The 19174-nt window shown below is 50.0% G+C and overlaps 1 protein-coding gene across 1 annotated transcript in view; it reads left to right on the top strand.

Annotated features, from left to right (window-relative positions):
- GLE1 (GLE1 RNA export mediator) overlaps positions 1-10953 on the top strand; it is a 30293-nt gene extending 19340 nt beyond the window's left edge. The window contains exons 8-16 of the mRNA XM_038745064.1: positions 1123-1235; positions 1440-1509; positions 2999-3141; positions 3323-3513; positions 4632-4761; positions 5911-6015; positions 6958-7040; positions 9057-9120; positions 9848-10953. Of these exons, the coding sequence (XP_038600992.1) occupies positions 1123-1235; positions 1440-1509; positions 2999-3141; positions 3323-3513; positions 4632-4761; positions 5911-6015; positions 6958-7040; positions 9057-9120; positions 9848-9916 (968 nt within the window). The 3' untranslated portion in view covers positions 9917-10953. The remainder of the gene's footprint in view (positions 1-1122; positions 1236-1439; positions 1510-2998; positions 3142-3322; positions 3514-4631; positions 4762-5910; positions 6016-6957; positions 7041-9056; positions 9121-9847) is intronic.
- The last annotated feature ends 8221 nt before the right edge of the window (positions 10954-19174 follow it).

Raw genomic sequence — 19174 nt, 5'->3', positions numbered from 1 at the left:
TGGCCAGATGAGCTAACTGAGGCTCAGAGAAGGGAAGTGACTTGCCCAGGTTCACACAGCAGACCTGTGGCAGATATTGGATTAGAAACCAAGTCTTCCCGACTCCCGCTCCAAACTCTCTTCACGAGGCCACACAGGTTTATCAGGTCGGACACGGCCCCTCTCTTCATCCCCGTTTTACAGACGAGGAAACTGAGGCACAGAGAAAGGGAATCGATTTGCCCAAGGTCACCCAACAACAGACACGTGGCGGAGGCAGAATCAGAACCCAGATCCTCCTGAATCCCAGGCCCGTGCTCTGTTCACGCTGTTTCTCCTCGTGTTTCTCCACTATTATTATAGTGATCATTTACTAAGGGTCTGGGAAGATCCTGAAGGATTCTGCTGGCCGGCTGCCTGGTTGCAAGAACTAGTAACCTGATTACCCAGCGCTTGGCACATATCTATTCTATTTATTTTATTTTGTTAGTATGTTTGGTTTTGTTCTCTGTCTCCCCCCTTTTAGACTGTGAGCCCACTGTTGGGTAGGGACTGTCTCTATATGTTGCCAATTTGTACTTCCCAAGCGCTTAGTACAGTGCTCTGCACATAGTAAGCGCTCAGTAAATACGATTGATGATGATGATGATGATAGTAAGCACGTAACGAATACCAACATTATTATTATTATTGTGTGCTGGTCGCCCTCCTGGACACCCACCCTCTGTATTTTTTTTTTTGTGATATTTAATTGCTTACTATTTGCCTTGCCCTGTACTGACTGCTGGGGTAAATACAAGGTAATTATTAATAATAAGAAAGATGGTGGTCCTTCCTCTCCCCCTCGTTCCCCTCTCCATCCCCCCCATCTTACCTCCTTCCCTTCCCCACAGCACCTGTATATATGTATATATGCTTGTACATATTTATTACTCTATTAGTACGTTTGGTTTTGTTCTCTGTCTCCCCCTTTTAGACTGTGAGCCCACTGTTGGGTAGGGACCGTCTCTATATGTTGCCAACTTGGACTTCCCAAGCGCTTAGTACAGTGCTGTGCACACAGTAAGCGCTCGATAAATACGATTGATTGATTGATTGATAGTAACGGCCAGCCTGACTGGTTGCTGTCCCCTGATTTTTCAGGTCTCCAGGTGAAGGCGGAAGACAGCACGATGCAGTGGTATCAGCAGCTGCAGGCCGCCTCTAATCAGTGCGTATCAGCCTTCGACGGCTTGTTCAACAGCAAAGACAATCAGGTAAAGCACGGCGGCTCTGTGGCCGGGGGGGTGTCACGTGGGGCTTGCGCTCAGTCTAACGGGAACACGGCATTGTCTCTTGAGCCCGCCCCTCTCCCCACCCCCCCCAGACAGAGGGATTTCTCGGGTTTTGCTTCCCGAATGGGCCTCTTTATTTCCGTGGAGCCCGCACCTTCAGCCCGCTTTCCCTCCGTTCTCGGCCAGACCAAAAAGATCAAGATGGACCTCCAGAAAGCGGCCACCATCCCCGTGAGCCAGATCTCCACCATAGCAGGTTTGTGGCCGGGGGGTGACCAAGAGCCGGGCGAGGGAGAGAGGGAGCTGAGGATTTGTTGCGGGCCTTTGGGGAGCAAGGTCCTGGAATCTAGAAAGGCCAGCAGAGCATTTGTACAGGGAGAAAGGGAATGATCCCCCGAAACTGGGATCGGAGCGGGTTAGAGCCCGTGGTAGGGCTGAGGGATTTCCACCGTCCTTCGACTTCTTGGGCAGCTGCCATGTGGGTGAAGGATCAATCAGTCGGTGATATTTATTGAGCGCCTACTGCGTGCAGAGAACTGTTCTAAGCATTTGGGAGAGTGCCACGTGTCAGACACGTTCCCTGCTCACTGCGAGCTTACAGTCTAGCGAGGGAGACAGACGTCAGTATAAAAAAATAAATAAATTACGGGTATATTTGTAAGCGCTGTGGGGCTGAGGGTTGGGGTGGATAAAGGATCCGCGGAATCCTCCACCGGGTATGAGACGCCATGGGCCTCACTCCGGGCTTCGAGAGACCAGGCTCGGGACCTCTTTCCCCCGTCTGATGTGGACTTGAATGCCCGCGTAGCTCTAAGACCCTCCTCTAAGAAAACTGACAAATCTTCCTCTTTCCCCTCTGAAATTGAAAAAAAAAAAAAAGAGAAAACAGTCTCCTTTATTGGATCTGGGTGGCTTTGGAAGAGGAGGGGTTGACAGTGAAGCTTGTAGTATTCTCCCTTTCATCTTGGAGGGCTTCATGGAGGAGGTGTGATAAGGGGAGACTTTTTTATGTTATGTAAGTGCTTATGTGCTGGGCACTCTACTTAGCACTGGGTTAGGTGCAAGCTAATTAGGATGGGCACAGTCCGTGTCCCACATGGAGTTTACAAGTCCATTTTACAGATGAGGTCGCTGAGGCACAGAGAAGTGAAGCGACTTGCCCAGGGTCACCCAACAGACACGTGGCAGAGGCGGGATTAGAACCCAGGTCCTTCTGACTCTCCCAGGCCCGTGCTGCCATCCACTAGGCCACTCTGCTTTTGAATGAAAATAAGGCAGGGGGAGAGCGGGTGGCCGCCCTAACATGGGGGACAAGAGAACGGGGGGACGGGAATGGGAGAAGGGACGAAAAGGGCCAGGGCAGGCTTCCGCAACTGGAGAGGAGAGCGGCTGACGGGGTGGATGGATGGGGAGGGAATTTTGGGAAGCAGAGCTGAGGCAAAAACGGGAGGAAAACGAAATGCTTTTGCCACAAGCATATTCTGCAAATTTCTCCGGGGGCTAGAAAGGCTCCTTGTGTCCGTTCCATCCTCCTGTGTCCTTCCGCGTCAGTGCCGCCCGACTTGGACCGTGAGCTCCAAGAGGGCGGAGGGGTGCCGGACAACGGTGCTCCCTCCAGCGCCCTGCTCACCCAGATAGTCAGGTTGGGATGGTTTTTGAGGCAGCTGAGTCACTATCGATGCGGGCCCTGTTTGGTTTGTGATTATTCCGTCTCTTACCCGTCCCCACGCCTCACCCGCCCGCAGGCTCACAGCTGAGGGACATTTTTGAAAAAATCAACAACCTGCTCTCGGGAAAGTCCGTCCACTGCGGCGGGAGGGCCGTGGCCGTGGGCCACCACCCTCAAGGCCTGGACTTCGTCTACTACAAACTGGCAGAGAAGTTTGTGGTGAGGCAGACTGGGCTTGAGAGGGAGGGAGGGGCGCGGTGGTAAGGAGAGCTCGTCTCCGGTCGACGGCATTTATCGAACGCTTACCGCGTGCAGGGCGCTGTACTGAACGCTCGGCGGGCCTGTTCCCAGCCCGGGTTAGTTGAGTTGAAGCCAGTGCCCTCCCTTTCCTGTTCTGCAGAAACAAGGGGAAGAGGAAGTGGCTTCCCACCACGAGGCGGTGTTCCCCATCGCCGTGGTGGCGTCGGGAATCTGGGAGCTCCACCCCAGAGTGGGGGAACTCATCCTGGCCCACCTGCACAAGAAGTGCCCCTACTCTGTACCCTTCTATCCAGCCTTCAAGGAGGGGATGGCCCTGGAAGAGTATCAGAGGTGAGGATTTTTGTGGGGTGGCCTCGCCCACCACCCAGACAAAACGGAACAGAAATGGATTCCCCGCCCCTAAGGGGCACCTCTGCAGTCCGCTCGCGTTCGGTTAGGCCTTGAATTTATCCACCACCTTACTTCAGGTGAAAGACCCGACCTCATTTTCAGTCGTGCTTCGGTCTGTACTGTCGATCAATCAGTCAGTCATTTTTATTGAGCACTTACTGCGTGCAGAGCGTGGTACTCAGCTCTTGGGGTAGTATAGTGCTGCAGAATTGGTAGATACGTTCCCTGCCCATAACAAGCTTACAGTCTCAAAGGGGAGGGCGACCTTAATATAGATAAATTAGGGGTATAATAAATTACGGATTATGGTATAAGAGTTATTAGAGGTGCCAGGCCCAGATCATCATCAATCGTATTTATTGAGCGCTTACTATGTGCAGAGCACTGTACTAAGCGCTTGGGAAGTACAAATTGGCAACGTATAGAGACAGTCCCTACCCAACAGTGGGCTCACAGTCTAAAAGGGGGAGACAGAGAACAAAACCAAACATACTAACAAAATAAAATAAATAGAATAGAAATGTGCAAGTAAAATAAATAGAGTAATAAATCTGTACAAACATATATCCATATATACAGGTGCTGTGGGGAAGGGAAGGAGGTAAGATTGCGGGGGATGGAGAGGGGGACGAGGGGGAGAGGAAGGAGGCCGATGTCATCATCATCAGTGATATATTCACTGAGCACTGACTGTGTGCAGAGCACCGACCTAAGTGCTTGAGAGAGTACAATACAACTGAGTTGGTAGGTACCTGCCCGCAACAAGCTAGATTGGGCTAAGGGTCGGGCATTTTCTGGGACCGGGGCATGGGGAGTTATTCCCATTCTGTGGACCAGGAAACTCAGGCGTAAGCGACAGTCATGGCCTACCCAGAAGGAGGCGTGGGCAACCCGGAAGGAGAACTTGCAGCCTTTCCCTGAGAGATGCAAAACCTTTGGACTCTGGGGCAGGGAGAGGGGAAGAAGGGGAATTGTGGACACGGGGCTCCTGGAGGGGGGTTGTGGAAGCCCTGGGATGGCGTGCCGCTCAGGGGGCCTCATCTCCCTCTGTCACGAAGGTTGCTTGGGTACCAGGTGAAGGATTCCAAAGTGGAGCAGCAGGACAACTTTCTGAAACGCATGTCCGGGATGATCCGACTCTACGCCGCCATCATCCAACTCCACTGGCCCTACGGAAGCAGGCAGGGGGTAGGTAGGGGTGGCCTCCTTGTTTGTCCGCAATAGGAGGGGTTTCATCAGCGCTTAGAACGGTGCTTGGCACATAGTAAGCGCTTAATAAATGCCATTATTATTATTATTCGGGAGGTGGTCCACCTGACTGCCTCGTATCAGCCCGGAGACCGGGACTTCCTTGACCAAGGGACTTCCGGAGAGCTGTCAGTCAGTCGTATTTATTGAGCACCTGCTGTGTGCAGAGCACTGTACTGAGTGCTTTGGGAGAGTGCAGTGTAATAATACACACTCCCGGCCCGTAACGAGCTTACAGTCTAGAGGGAGAGACAGACATGGTGGCTCCCAGCATCCGACTGGCTCAGCTGTCTGCAGGGCAGGCTGTCACCTGCCTATCCTGGAGAAGCGGCGTGGCTTGGTGGAAAGAGCAGGGGTTTTGGAGTCAGAGGTCATGGGTTCAAATTCCGGCTCTGCCAGTTGTCAGCTGTGTGACTTTGGGCAAGTCACTTCACTTCTCTGGGCCTCAGTCCCCTCATCTGGAAAATGGGGATTAAGACCGTGAGCCCCCCGTGGGACAACCTGATCACCTTGTAACCTCCCCAGTGCTTAGAACAGTGCTTTGCACATAGTAAGCGCTTAATAAATGCCATTATTATTATTATTATTATCGGGACAGTGAGAGGTGGCTCTCAGGGAGTACCACCGATGATGCAGCCTCCCCCCAGGTCTTGGAGGAGAGCATCCCTTGGAATTTCTCAGGGCTCCTCGCCGGAGGTGACGTCAGACCCGTTTCCCATTGCCAGAACACCTCCCGGAACTGGGATTTTGGGACTAGAGTAGACAAGAAGCAGAACGTGCTTTAGATCGGGCTCTAGAGCCAGAGTCAGCTATTTGGAAAGAAGAGGGGCGACGACGGAGTAAGGAAACGGGGCTGGGTGAGGCCGGGTTTGGAGAAAGCGGGGGCCCGGGGCTGTGGAGAAGTTCCAAGTGGACTGAGGGTCATAGGCACGGAAAAGGAATTCCTTAGGTTGAGTCAGAGGTAAAGGGGTCCTGGGCGGGAAATGTCGGGGACTCATGGGGTTCGTTTAGGCTGTCTGCGGGAGGGGAAAGCCCGGGTTTTGAGCGAAGGGAAGCCGTGAGATGACTTCTTCTCCCCTCCTCTCCCAGTCTCACCCTCACGGTTTGAACCATGGCTGGCGCTGGTTGGCTCAGATCCTGAATATGGAGCCTCTGTCGGACGTGACGGCCACCCTGCTGTATGATTTCTTGGAGGTAAGCAGCAGAAGCAACCCAGGAGAGTGGGGAGCCAGAGACGTGGACTTCTTGTTTTTCCTTTTTTTTATGGTATTTGTTAGCACTTACTGTGTCAAACACTGTGCTAAGCGCTGGGGTAAGTACAAGTTAAGTAGGTTGGACACAGTCCCTGTCCCACATGGGGCTCCCAGGCTAAGTAGGAGGGAGAACTGAAGCACAGAGAAGCCAAGTGACTTGCCCAAGCTCACTCAGCAAGCCCTTGGCTTGCCGGGGGAAGCAGCGTGGCTCGGTGGAAAGAGCCCGGGCTTGGGAGTCAGAAGTCATGGGTTCTAATCCCGGCTCTGCCACTTAGCTGTGTGACTTTGGGCAAGTCACTCCACTTCTCTGGGCCTCAGTTCCCTCATCTGGAAAATGGGGATTAAGATTGTGAGCCCCACGTGGGACAACCCTGATTACCTTGTATCCCCCCCGCATCGCTTAGAACAGTTGTTGGCACATAGTAAGCACTTAACAAACATTATTATTGGCAGAGCCGGGATTAGAACTAAGGTCCTTCCGACTCCAAGCCTGTATGCCATGCTGCTGCTTGAAGCCCCCTGACCTGGTTGGGGGAGGAGGTGGGGCTGGGAGGGGAAAGGGGGAAGCACAAAATTAAAACCTTGTGATTTCAAGGAGGAGGAGAAGCAGCAGCAGCGCAGCCTGAGTGGGTGTTCCCTGTCCTGCTCCTTGGCCTGGGACTCCAGTAAGGGAGACTCTGGGCCTCTGATCCTCCTCTGTCGCCGGGTCTGATCAAGATCCCCTAGGGATGGGGCCAGGCCCGGGGATCGGCCGCCGGCGGGGTGCGGCTGCCCGCCTCACGGCTTAGCGTCATTTGGGCAGGACTCCCCGTAGGAGAGAGAGCCGAAAGCGAGGTGGGTCTCCCGGCTCCCCTGCCCCGTGGGGGACCGCTTGTCTCCTCAGGTGTGTGGCAATGCGCTCATGAAGCAGTACCAGGTCCAGTTCTGGAAAATGATGCTGCTCATCAAGGAGGACTATTTCCCCAGGTACTGAAGCCGATGGAGCCGGGGGGGACACTCCTGGGACAGAGAGCTGGGCGGGGGAGATCTGAATTTCCACCCTGCCTCAGGCTCGCTCTGCAACCCTGGACGAGTGGACTGTGAGCCCACTGTTGGGTAGGGACCGTCTGTATATGTTGCCAACTTGTACTTCCCAAGCGCTTAGTACAGTGCTGTGCACACAGTAAGCGCTCAATACGACTGAATGAATGAATGAGTAACTGGCCTCAACTGCATACAGGAATTAAAGCTTCCTCTGAAGAGGGGGCGCGGCCAGGTGAGCGCAGCCCCACGTACCCTCATATCCATTCTCTGATTCATCACTGTGGTGTTTAAGCACTTACTCTGTGCCAAGCACTGTACTTACTAAGCGCTGGGGCGAGTGGCGTATATGCAGATGGGAGAAAGTCCCTGTCCCGCGTGGGGTTCGCGGTCTAAGGGGGAGGAAGAACAAGTATCGAATTCTCACTTTGCCAGCGAGGGAACGGAGGCACAAAAAGTGAAGGAACTTGCCCAAGGTCTCACAGAAGGCAGGTAGCGGAGCCGGGATTAGAACCCAGGTCCTCCGACTCCCAGGCCGTGGCTCTTTCCAGTAGGCCGTGCCGCTTCCCAGTGAAATCCATGAGCTCTATGAAGGCGCCCTTAAAGACTCTTTCAAGTCACTGCAGAAGAAAAATCAATAGTCTTTATTGAGCACTTACTGTATACAGAGCACTGCACTAAGCTCGTGGGAGAGTACCAACCGAGTTTGAGGGCATGATCCCTTCCCTCAAGGAGCTTGCACTCTAGCAGGAAAAACTACCTTTCCTGCCCATAATCCGCAAACAGAAATCATCATCATCATCAATCGTATTTATTGAGCGCTTGCTATGTGCAGAGCACTGTACTAAGCGCTTGGGAAGTACAAATTGGCAACATATAGAGACAGTCCCTACCCAACAGTGGGCTCACAGTCTAAAAGAAATGATGCCTGCACCTAGATTCCTGGAACGAGAGGGAAAAACAACAGGCCAGTCGAACCATTCCTTTGCTTCCAGGCAGGACCGCACTTACCCTAGCGCAGAAAGACAAGGGTCTGCCCAGTTCAGAAAGCCTTCTGGGGGAGGAGAATCTCTCACCTCCCTCTAAATCTTGATCCTCATGTCTGCCATCAGTCAGTCAATCAGTGGTATTTTTTGAGCACTTACTATAGTAATAATAATAATAATGGCATTTTTTGGGTAGGGACCGTCTCTAGATGTTGCCAACTTGGACTTGTTGGCACCTTGCACCTGTATATATGTATATATGTTTGTACATATTTATTACTCTATTTATTCATTTTACTTGTACATATCTATTCTATTTATTTTATTTTGTTAATATGTTTTGTTTTGTTCCCTGTCTCCCCCTTCTAGACTGTGAGCCCACTGTTGGGTAGGGACCGTCTCTATATGTTGCCAACTTGGACTTGTTGGCACCTTGCACCTGTATATATGTACATATGTTTGTACGTATTTATTACTCTATTTATTCTATTTGTACATATCTATTCTATTTATTTTATTTTGTTAATATGTTTTGTTTTGTTCTCTGTCTCCCCCTTCTAGACTGTGAGCCCACTGTTGGGTAGGGACCATCCCTACATGTTGCCAACTTGTACTTCCCAAGCAGTTAGTACAGTGCTCTGCACACAGTAAGCGCTCAATAAATACGATTGATTTGTTAAGCGCTTACTATGTGCAAAGCACTGTTCTAAGCGCTGGGGGGATACAAGGTGATCAGGTTGCCCTGCGTGGGGCTCACAGTCATCATCCCTATTTTACAGATGAGGTAACTGAGGCTCCGAGAAGTGAAGTGACTTGCCCAAGGTCACACGGCAGACATGTGGCAGAGCCGGGATTCGAACCCGTGACCTCTGACTCCAAAGCCCGTGCTCTTTCCACTGTGCCACGCTGCTTAAGCACTTGAGAGTATAATGCAACACAATAAACTGGGGTTCAGTGTCTTTCTTTCACCACACAGAATTGAAGCCATCACCGTCCCGGGGCAGAGGGGCTCTTTTATACGGCTCAAGCAGTTCTTGGAGGTAAGTCTCCATCTCTGGCATAACAGTAATAATAATTATGGTATTTGTTACCCGCTTACTATGTGCCAGGCACCGTACTAAACACTGGGGTGGATACAGGCAAATTGGGTTGGACACAGTCCCTACCCCTTCACAGATGAGATAACTGAGGCCCAGGGAAGTGAAGCAACTTGCCTAAGGTCGCACATCAGGCAAGTGGTGGAGCCAGGATTAGAACCCATGACCTTCCGGCTCCCAGTCCCGTGCTCATGGTGCTTCTCCTGGGCATCTTCTCCCTCCTCCCTTTCCCTCCCCCAACCTGGGATATGGCAGGGATGTCACCCCACCTCTCCTTAAAGTCACTCTGAAGCAAAGCTTTCCCAAAGGCTTGACTGAAAGTCACCTCATCTGCTTGTCCACCCTCTTACCGATGAGTTCCTTAATTTCCTTCCAGTCGGCCGGTGTCGGGATACTCCTCTTCTCCCCCGGTGATCGGTTTGCATCGGTTGGCAGAAGGACCTGGGCTCCAATCCCGGCTCCACCACCGGCCCGCCGGGTGACCTTGGGCAAATCGCTTCACTTCTGTGCCTCAGTTACCTCATCTGTAAAATGGGGATTAAGACTGGGAGCCCCACGCGGGACAGGGACTGTGTCCGACTTGTAGCTACCCCAGCACTTAGAACAGTGCTAGACACGTAGGTGCTTAACGGATGCCATCATTATTTTCTTCCTCTCTTTCTCCCTCCAGAAATGCCTGCAAAGGAGGGAGATTCCACTTCCAAAGGGCTCCCTGCAGTCTTCCTTCTGGCGATCCTGATAGGCATCCCGGGCCTCCTGCCCCTCTCTTGGAGGGGCAGAAGTCACCGAAAGCGGCAGAGTCGGGGGGCCAGATTCAAGTCAAGCCCCCAGCTGGCGGGAGGTATTCGATCGCTGACCAAGAAGAGTCTCGAACTTAAAAGTGGATCATTTCAAAGCCCCTCTGACAGGCAGGTTTGGAGGTCAAATTTAACTCCCGGAGACGAACTTTTCGAGAGCGAATGGTGTGTGACCTCGCTGCCGGGGAAGGCGTGATGCCCAGTAAGCAGATTGTGACCCTGGAGGGGTCCCCTCTCCTCCCATAGCCCAGGGGAGTCTCTTCCACAGAACATGTTGTCAAGCACTTGACTGATAACTTCTGTCTGGTGTCTTGTTGCGTTACCTGGACGGTACGAGGCTTGAGAGACTGTGAGGAGCAGTGGGAGCTGAGAGATGGGCGATTTGGAAAACAGGGCAGTGGCAGAGTCAAGGACAACTGGGCAATGCAGATCATGATTAGTCACCTGCTGCTTTGAAAAGGGAGATAGTTCTCGCTTTCCTTTTTTTTTTTTCCTTGACTAAATCCTTGTCCGTCTTCTGAATTCAGTCCTTCCCTTCCCCATCACCTCCTTTAGGGCAACTCAGGGTATAGGTGCTTTGAGCAGTCCGTATTTGGTTTCTGCTGACAGTCCCCTGTGGTCCCCATTACTCTTGGAAGGGGATTCTGTGAACCCAAAGATGGAGAGGGAAGCCCAGGGACTAGCAGAGTGATAGATGATGCTTTGTCAGCAGGCTGATAAAGAGTGGTAATCCTCACCTTGGCAGGTAAGGAAAGCCACCTGGGCTTTCTGATTTTGTTTTCACACTCTGTTCACAGAACGAGCCCTTTTCTGCCTCAGGGCCAAGTGTGTCAACTGCTCTGTGCTGGGGGGTGGGTGTGTACATGCTTGATTGTATGTGAGTGTATGGGCAGTATGGATGATATGGAGTGATCATTCTGTGAATGACGTGCTCTTTTTAGTATCTTGTCTGTCAAAAAATAAAATGTACATTTCCTAACCCTGCTGCCGCAGAGTTGATTCTAGGCTGGGCTCCGTTGCTGAGGATGTGACTAATTTCCAGGGGGTCTCAGAAGTGTAAATGCACAGCTTCAAATTATATATTATAAATTATTTTTGTAGATTAATGACTGTCTCCCCCTCTAGGCTGTAAACTAGTTATGGGCAGGGAATGTGTCCACTTTTTTTTTTATGATATTTAAGCACCTACACTGTCCTAAGCACTGGGGTAGGTACAGGTTAATTAGGTCGGACACAATCCCTGTCCCACATGGGGCTCACGGTCCCAGTAGGAAGGAGAACAGTGTCCCATTTAACGGTTTAGGCAACTGAGGCACAGAGAATAATAATAATAATAATGATATTTGTTAAGCGATTACTATGTGCAGAGCACTGTTCTAAGCGCTGGGGAGGTTACAAGGTGATCAGGTTGTCCCGGGGGGGCTCACAGTTTTAAGTGACTTGCCCAAGGTCACACAACAAGCAATTGGCAGAGCCAGGATTAAAACTCAGGTCCTTCGGACTCTCCCAAGTGCTTAGATTGATTGAAATGTGGTGATGACGGCACCAAGAAATCAGGGCTTAGGATCGTGGCTCCTGTTGTTGACTCCACTTCCATCGAAAACATCCACCTTATTTGTCCCATTCTTAATTCAGAGATTGAGAACATAAACTGGAATTTTCAACCAACTAAGGTAATGCTTCGCATATCTTCCTGGCTCTATTTATTCTTTCCTTCAACCTCCATTTCCTTCCACTGGCTTAGTCCGGGAAAGGGGGCCTTCTGGTGGCCCTGGACTCCCTAAGAAGAATTAAGGGTGCAAAGTAGGGTGTAATTTCTCTTTTTTTAAAATTTTTTTATGGTATTTAAATGCTTACTATGTATCAGGCAATGTTAAGAATAACAGTAATAATAACAATAATGATGGTGATATTCAAGTGCTGACTAGGTGCCAGGCACTGTGCTGAGCGTTGGGGTGGATACAAGCTAAGCAAGTTGGACACAGTCCCTGTTGCGAGTGGGGTTCACAGTCTTAATCCCCATTTTACAGCTGAGGTAACTGAGGCACTGAAGTTGTGACTTGCCCAGGGTCACAGAGCAGGCAAGCGGCAGAGCCGGGATTAGAACCCGGATCCTCCTGACGCCCAGGCTTCATCCACTAGGCCAGGCTGCTTTTCACTTTTTCTTTCTCACTTCTTCCCTAATCTACAACTGGCACTTCCAGCCCTTTCCGGTTGCCAATATTTTATACATTGCAAGTGCGAGTCTCGCTCCACAATGTCTACCGACTGGATCGAAGCAGCAGGAGGGCAGTAAGCAGTGTAAACCCTGTCTCCTTTTTGTATCCTTCCATTGACCTGACCCTGGCCTAAATATTTGGGGGGGAAAAAAGTTCCTGAGTGGCTGTTTTGGGTGGGGATGGCAACCCCGAAAGCCTGCCTGCTTAGCACTTCTTCCTTCACCGATTTTCCCCCACCCAGCCTTCTTTCCATACCCCAGAAAGCCCATTTGCCATCAGCACTCTGGTTAAATGCTTTTTTTAATTTTCAGTACCGATTCCAGTCGTCCTTTAGATTTGACTGGACTCTCGCTGATGTCATCCATGAAGAGTGATTGATGTGGCGTGTCAGTGCCCTACCTCTACAGGAGGGAATGGGTCCGGAGGCAGACAGGCCCGCGGTTTCCCCTCCTGGGTCGAGGGCAATCTGGGTTGACTGTCACTTGCTCATTGCAAAGGCTTTTGCCATTTAGAAAATGTCAGTTTGGCAGCGAGAAGGACCTTTTTTTTTTTCCTGCCCTCCCTGCTCTTTCCTGGATGGGGGAGGAGGGTGATCTACAGGGGAAAGAGTGGCTTGGCGGGGCACATGTTACCACCCTTTGGGAACAGAATTTGTTCCAGAACAAGGGCAGACAATTCCGGGATAGGAGAGCTAAGTGAGTTTAACTAGTTGATCCAATCACTGCATAATTGTAGCCTCCCTCTCCCCACTTGTAAGCCTAGCATCATCCTTGTAAGATAATTTCAAAAAATACTCAGCCCACCATCTTTACTAAGTCTTACCTCTGGCCTGGGTCGCTCCACCTCTTCATATCCAAGAAGCAATCGCTCTCCTCACCTTCATCGCCTTCCTGAAGGCACATCTCCAAGAGGCCTTTCCTGATAAGCCCTCATTTTCTCTTCTCCCACTCCCTTTTTTGTCACCTTTGCGCTTGGATTTGCTCTCTTTATTCACCTCTCCCTCAGCCCCACAGCACTTAAGTACATACCTGCAATTTATTTAGATTAATATCTGTCTCCCATTCTAGTCTGTAAGCCAAGTTGTGGGCAGGAAATGTGTCTACCAACTCAGTTATATCGTACTCTCCCAAGCGCTTAGTATAGTGCTCTGCACACGGTAAGCAGTCACTAAATACAATTGACGTCCATTGGTTCGGTGGCTGTAGCTAGAGGGAATTTGTCCAGATCAAGCTTGAGTCCAGATTTATTCTCTACCCAATTTCTTGGGGAAAGAAATTGAGTGTGCTCGCCAGGCAGGCAGGAGACATGAAATTGCTCATTTGGAAGATAACAATAATTGTATTTAAGTTCTTCAACTTGCTTTTGGCTAGGAGTGGAACGAATGAAATAGGTGATGCTCATCTAGACTTAAAACGTGACCTGACCTGGGAGGGAAGGCAATTAATGGACTACTTAAAATGTTGGCTATTCTAATCAGAGACGGAGAGAGAATATTTTCAAGACTCTCTGCCCTCAGAGGAGATCCTGGCTCTGAATTCCTGTGTGATCCTGCACTGTTTAAGGCCTGTCTGAGGTGCGTTTTATTTTTAGTTGAATTTCTCTCCTGATTGTATGTGTTGGTCACAGAGGTTGTCGTTGACAGGTTGGAATTTCCAGGGGGAGAACAAGGGCAGTGCCAGGGAACTGAGCCCTAATTTTGTGCAATGCCCTGGTCCCAGGATCAATCAATCAATCGTATTTATCGAGCGCTTACTGTGTGCAGAGCACTGTACTAAGCGCTTGGGAAGTACAAGTTGGCAACATATAGAGACAGTCCCTACCCAACAGTGGGCTCACAGTCTAAAAGGATGCACCACACCTCGTGGGAGGAGAATGGTCAGCCCGGGTGAGGAGGGGCAGAGGGCAACTTCCAGGAGCCAATCAATCAATCAATCGTATTTATTGAGCACTTACTGTGTGCAGAGCACTGTACTAAGCGCTTGGGAAGTACAAGTTGGCAACATATAGAGACAGTCCCTACCCAACAGTGGGCTCACAGTCTAAAAGGGAGAGACAGAGAACAAAACCAAACATACTAACAAAATAAAATGAATAGATATGTATAAGTAAAATAAATAAATAGAGTAATAAATATGTACAAACATATATACATATAGGAGGAGTAGGAAGACAAGGAGAATCAATCGTATTTATTGAGCGCTTACTGTGTGCAGAGCACTGTACTAAGCTCTTGGGAAGTACAAGTCGGCAACATATAGAGACGGTTCCTACCCAACAGTGGGCTCACAGTCTAGGGTTGGGGGTGGCCATTCAAGAGGCCTGCTGAGGGGTGGGCAGGGGGCCCACCGGACCATAATTGGAGATGGTGGTGCTCAACTGAGGCACTGACAGTAGCCTCCCCTACTTACAAGACCGGCTTGAGCCCGGAGCTGGGCGGGCACCTGAAATCGTGCATGGAGGGGTGGTTATCTGCCTACAGTGGAATGAAAGGCTGCCGTGTACCTCAGAGACACTGGGCCATATTGGGCTCGGATATCCTCCTTTTCATCGTCCCTGTCCCCGGGAACCCAGGGAAAAGAGCCTGGCCGGCCGTTGCCGTCTGTATTGCTCGCGGGGACGGAGAGGCTGGGAAAGCTGTTGGAACCAGGCCAGGCTGTGGGCCGCCTAATCAGATTGAAATACGCCCATTTTGAAGTGCTTCGCTGTGGGTCCCAAGCCCCAGACAAGAAAGGTACTACTACTACTACTAATAATAATTGTGGTATTTGTAAAACACCATATACCCGGCACTGTACTAAGTGCTGGGGTGGATAGAAGCAAATCCGGCTGGACTGATTCTTACTGATTACTAATGTGTCTCGAACAGCTGGGTGTGTGTTTGTTGTTTTTTTATTGTATTAGGTGCTTACTATGCGCCAGGCACTGTACTAAATGCCGGGTTAGGTACAAGATTGGACACAGTCCGTGTACCACGTGGGGCTCACAGACTCAATCTCCATTTTGAAGATGAGGTAACAGGGAAGTCTGGAGACGTGAAGTGACGTACCCAAGGTGTAACACGGGCACGGGTGTTGGGAGTCAGAGGTCATGGGTTCAAATCCCGGCTCTGCCGCTTCTCAGCTGTGTGACTCTGGGCAAGTCACTTAACTTCTCTATGCCTTAGTTACCTCATCTGTAAAATGGGATTTAAGATTGTGCGTCCCACTTGGGCCAACCTGATCACCTTGTATCCTCCCCAGCGCTTAGAGCAGTGCTTTGCATATAGTAAGCGCTTAACAAATGCCAAAATTATTACTATTATTATTATTATTATTATTATAACAGCAGACAAGTGGCAGAGGAGGGATTAGAACCCAGATCCTTCTGACTCTCGGGCCCGGGGTCCGTCCACCAGGCCACGCCGCTTCTCGGGAATGGGGTTTCGGGAATCTCTCTCTGGTTCATCCTGGAGACCGCCGTACGTTTCTGACAAGGGCGAGCATGAACTGGGCAGGGGGATTCGAAAGGGAAAACCAAAAAGCTGTCTTTTTATAGATACCTCCCACCATCGGGGCTCGTGTCCTTGCCGGTGAAACAGCTCTGGAATTTGGGTGGCGGCAGCTGTCTCCGCCGTTGTCGCTGGGGTCCGGTGGGGTAGGCCATCTTGGCCTCTTAGCTGAACGTTCAATTAGAAACGCTGCGCCGGCCTGGAGCGGGAGGATATTGAAGGAAATGACGACTCCTGCCTGCATCCTTAGGGAAAATCAGATAGATGGTGGAGGGGTGGGAGGGGTTCTTTAAATAGGAGAGGGCAGGAAATGCTTCCGATCTGCCTTGTTTTCCTGCAGAGGGACTCTTCTTCCTGCAGGATAACTCCGTCAGGGAAAAGACATTTCCCTGCTTGCAGTAATGCAGCACTGATGGGCAGAGAGGGAGCAAGGAAGGAGATGAGATGCCATGCGCAGCTTTCCAAGCCGCGGGAGGAACCCAACCTGCCGACTGCAGAGACTCTCAGGGCTGGGCCCCGGCCCAAGGTTTAGCGCAGACGGGAAGGCAGCTCCTTTCATATTTATTTCATGACCTGGGCTGCTTCGTCAGGCTGAGGCTGGAGCGTCGGCTGCAGAGACGACAGCAGAGGCCTGGCTCTGCGGATCGCCCTGGCTCCCGCTCAGCTTTTGCGTCGCTCCTGATGGTTCTGTTTTCTATCACTCTCAGCGATTTGCAGCATGCAGTTGGTTCTAGAAAAAGTGCTTTTATGGAGGTTGGCCCCAGGCGTCTTTGTTTTTCAAAATAATAACTGAAAACACCCAAATCGACCGGATTGGTGGCATAAGGGACCAGCTAGCTAATCGCCCCTTCCCAACTCCTCCCTGTATCTTTGTAAATTGTGGCCCTGGATGTTTTCCTTCCTCTCCCCCTTGTCCCCCTCTCCATCCCCCCCGCCTTACCTCCTTCCCTTCCCCACAGCACCTGTATATATGTTTGTACATATTTATTACTCTATTTTACTTGTACATATCTATTCTATTTATTTTGTTAGTATGTTTGGTTTTGTTCTCCGTCTCCCCCTTCTAGACTGTGAGCCCACTGTTGGATAGGGACTGTCTCTATATGTTGCCAACTTGGACTTCCCAAGTGCTTAGTACAGTGCTCTGCACACAGTAAGCGCTCAATAAATATGATTGATTGATTTTCTGAGATCTGGACCAGGGCTCTCAGGATCCGGTCTCCCCCTCCTGAGCTGCATCGGTAAAATGAGGGTCATGTTTTCTCCCGCTCCTCCTCCTGCTCCGATGGAGGGGGAAGAGGCATTCCTGGTTTTGCTTCCTGGCGGAGGAACGTCGCCGAGGCCCCTCCGCCTCTATTATCCCTTCCCTTCCCTCCTCCCCTAGGAATCCCATCGTCTCACACTCCGGCTGCGGCCGCTGCAATGCAGGGGGTGGGAGGGAGCGAGATATTTTTAATGGACAGAGCAGCAGGCCCAGCGCCTCGCCGCAGCTCGGAAACTCCCGCTCTGGTGCTCTGAGGGCAGGGGTATTTGTGTTCGTACATATTTATTACTCTATTTTTTATTTATTTTACTTGTACATATCTATTCTATTTATTTGATTTTGTTAATATGTTTGGTTTTGGTTCTCCGTCTCCCCCTTCTAAGATGTGAGCCCACTGTTGGGTAGGGACTGTCTCTATATGTTGCCAGCTTGTACTTCCCAAGCGCTTAGTACAGTGCTCTGCACACAGTAAGCGCTCAATAAATACGATTGATTGATTGGTATATATGTATATATGTTTGTACATATTTATTACTCTATTTTACTTGTACATATTCATTCATTCATTCAATCGTATTTATTGAGCTTGTTGCCAACTTGTACATCCCAAGCGCTTAGTACAGTGCTGTGCACACAGTAAGTGCTCAATAAATACGATTGATGATGATTGAGCGCTTACTGTGTGCAGAGCACTGTACTAAGCGCTTGGGAAGTACAAGTTCACTCATTCAACATATAGAGATGGTCCCTACCCAACAACGTCTATTCTATTTATTTTGTTAATATGTTCGGTTTTGTTCTCTGTCTCCCCCTTCTAGATGTGAGCCCACTGTTGGATAGGGACCGTCTCTATATGTTGCCAACTTGTACTTCCCAAGCGCTTAGTACAGTGCTCTGCACACAGTAAGCGCTCAATAAATATGATTGATTGATGCCATCTCGAACCTCCGACCCAGACTTTTAGGGATGACCGAGGGCCTTTTTTCACCTTGCCCTTTTCCTCAAAAGGCCCCGCTCTGATGATTTCTAAAGGGATATGGTCAGACTGACCGAAAGGGGGTTGGAGTGGGCGAGGAATACGTCCCTTTTCATTCATTCCATCGTATTTATTGAGCGCTTACTGTGTGCAGAGCACTGTACCGAGCGCTTGGGAAGTCCAAGTCGGCGACGTATAGAGACGGTCCTTTTATTATTGTATGGTACTTTCCCAAGAGCTCAGTACAGTGCCCTGCACACAGTAAGCGCTCCATAAATATGGTTCATTCGATCTTATTTATTGAGCGCTTACTGTGTGCAGAGCACTGGACTAAGCGCTTGGGAAGTCCAAGTTGGCAACATATAGAAACGGTCCCTACCCAACAGTGGGCTCACAGTCTGGAAGGTTGGTTGAGGAGCATTGTGGCTCAGTGGAAAGAGCCCGGGCTTTGGAGTCAGAGGTCATGGGTTCAAATCCTGGCTCTGCCAATTGTCAGCTATGTGACTTTGGGCAAGTCACTTAACTTCTCTGGGCATCAGTGACCTCATCTGTAAAATGGGGATTAAGACTGTGAGCCCCCCGTGGGACAACTTGATCAACTTGTAACCTCCCCAGCGGTTAGAACAGTGCTTTGCACAGAGTAAGCGGTTAACATAGTAAGCCCTTCTTGACTGTGAGCCCGCTGTTGGGTAGGGACCGTCTCTATATGTTGCCAACTTGTACTTCCCAAGGGCTTAGTACAGGGCTCTGCACACAGTAAGCGCTTAATAAATACGATTGAATGAATGAATGCTCTGCACGTAGTAAGTGCTTAACAAATGTCATTATTATTATTATTACTTCCCAAGCGCCCAGTACAGTGCTCTGCACCCACTAAGCGCTCAATAAATCCGATTGAATGAATGAATGAATGCCCTGCACATAGTAAGCGCTTAACAAATGTCATTATTATCATTATCATTACTTCCCAAGCGCTTAGTAATGCCCTGCACCCAGTAAGCGCTCAATAAATCTGATTGAATGGATGAATGAATGCTCTGCATATAGTAAGCGCTTAACAAATGTCATTATTATTATTATTATTATTATTATTATTATTATTACTTCCCAAGCGCTTAGTCCAGTGCTCTGCACCCAGTAAGCGCTCAATAAATCCGATTGAATGAATGAATGCTCTGCACATAGTAAGCGCTTAACAAATGTCATTATTATTATTATTATTATTCCCAAGGGCTTAGTACAGTGCTCTGCACA

The sequence above is a fragment of the Tachyglossus aculeatus genome, chromosome 4, assembly GCF_015852505.1.
Source record: "Tachyglossus aculeatus isolate mTacAcu1 chromosome 4, mTacAcu1.pri, whole genome shotgun sequence".
Taxonomy (NCBI): Eukaryota; Metazoa; Chordata; class Mammalia; order Monotremata; family Tachyglossidae; genus Tachyglossus; species Tachyglossus aculeatus.
Note: the sequence above shows the minus strand (reverse complement) of the source record. Positions and strands in the feature narration are given on the sequence as shown.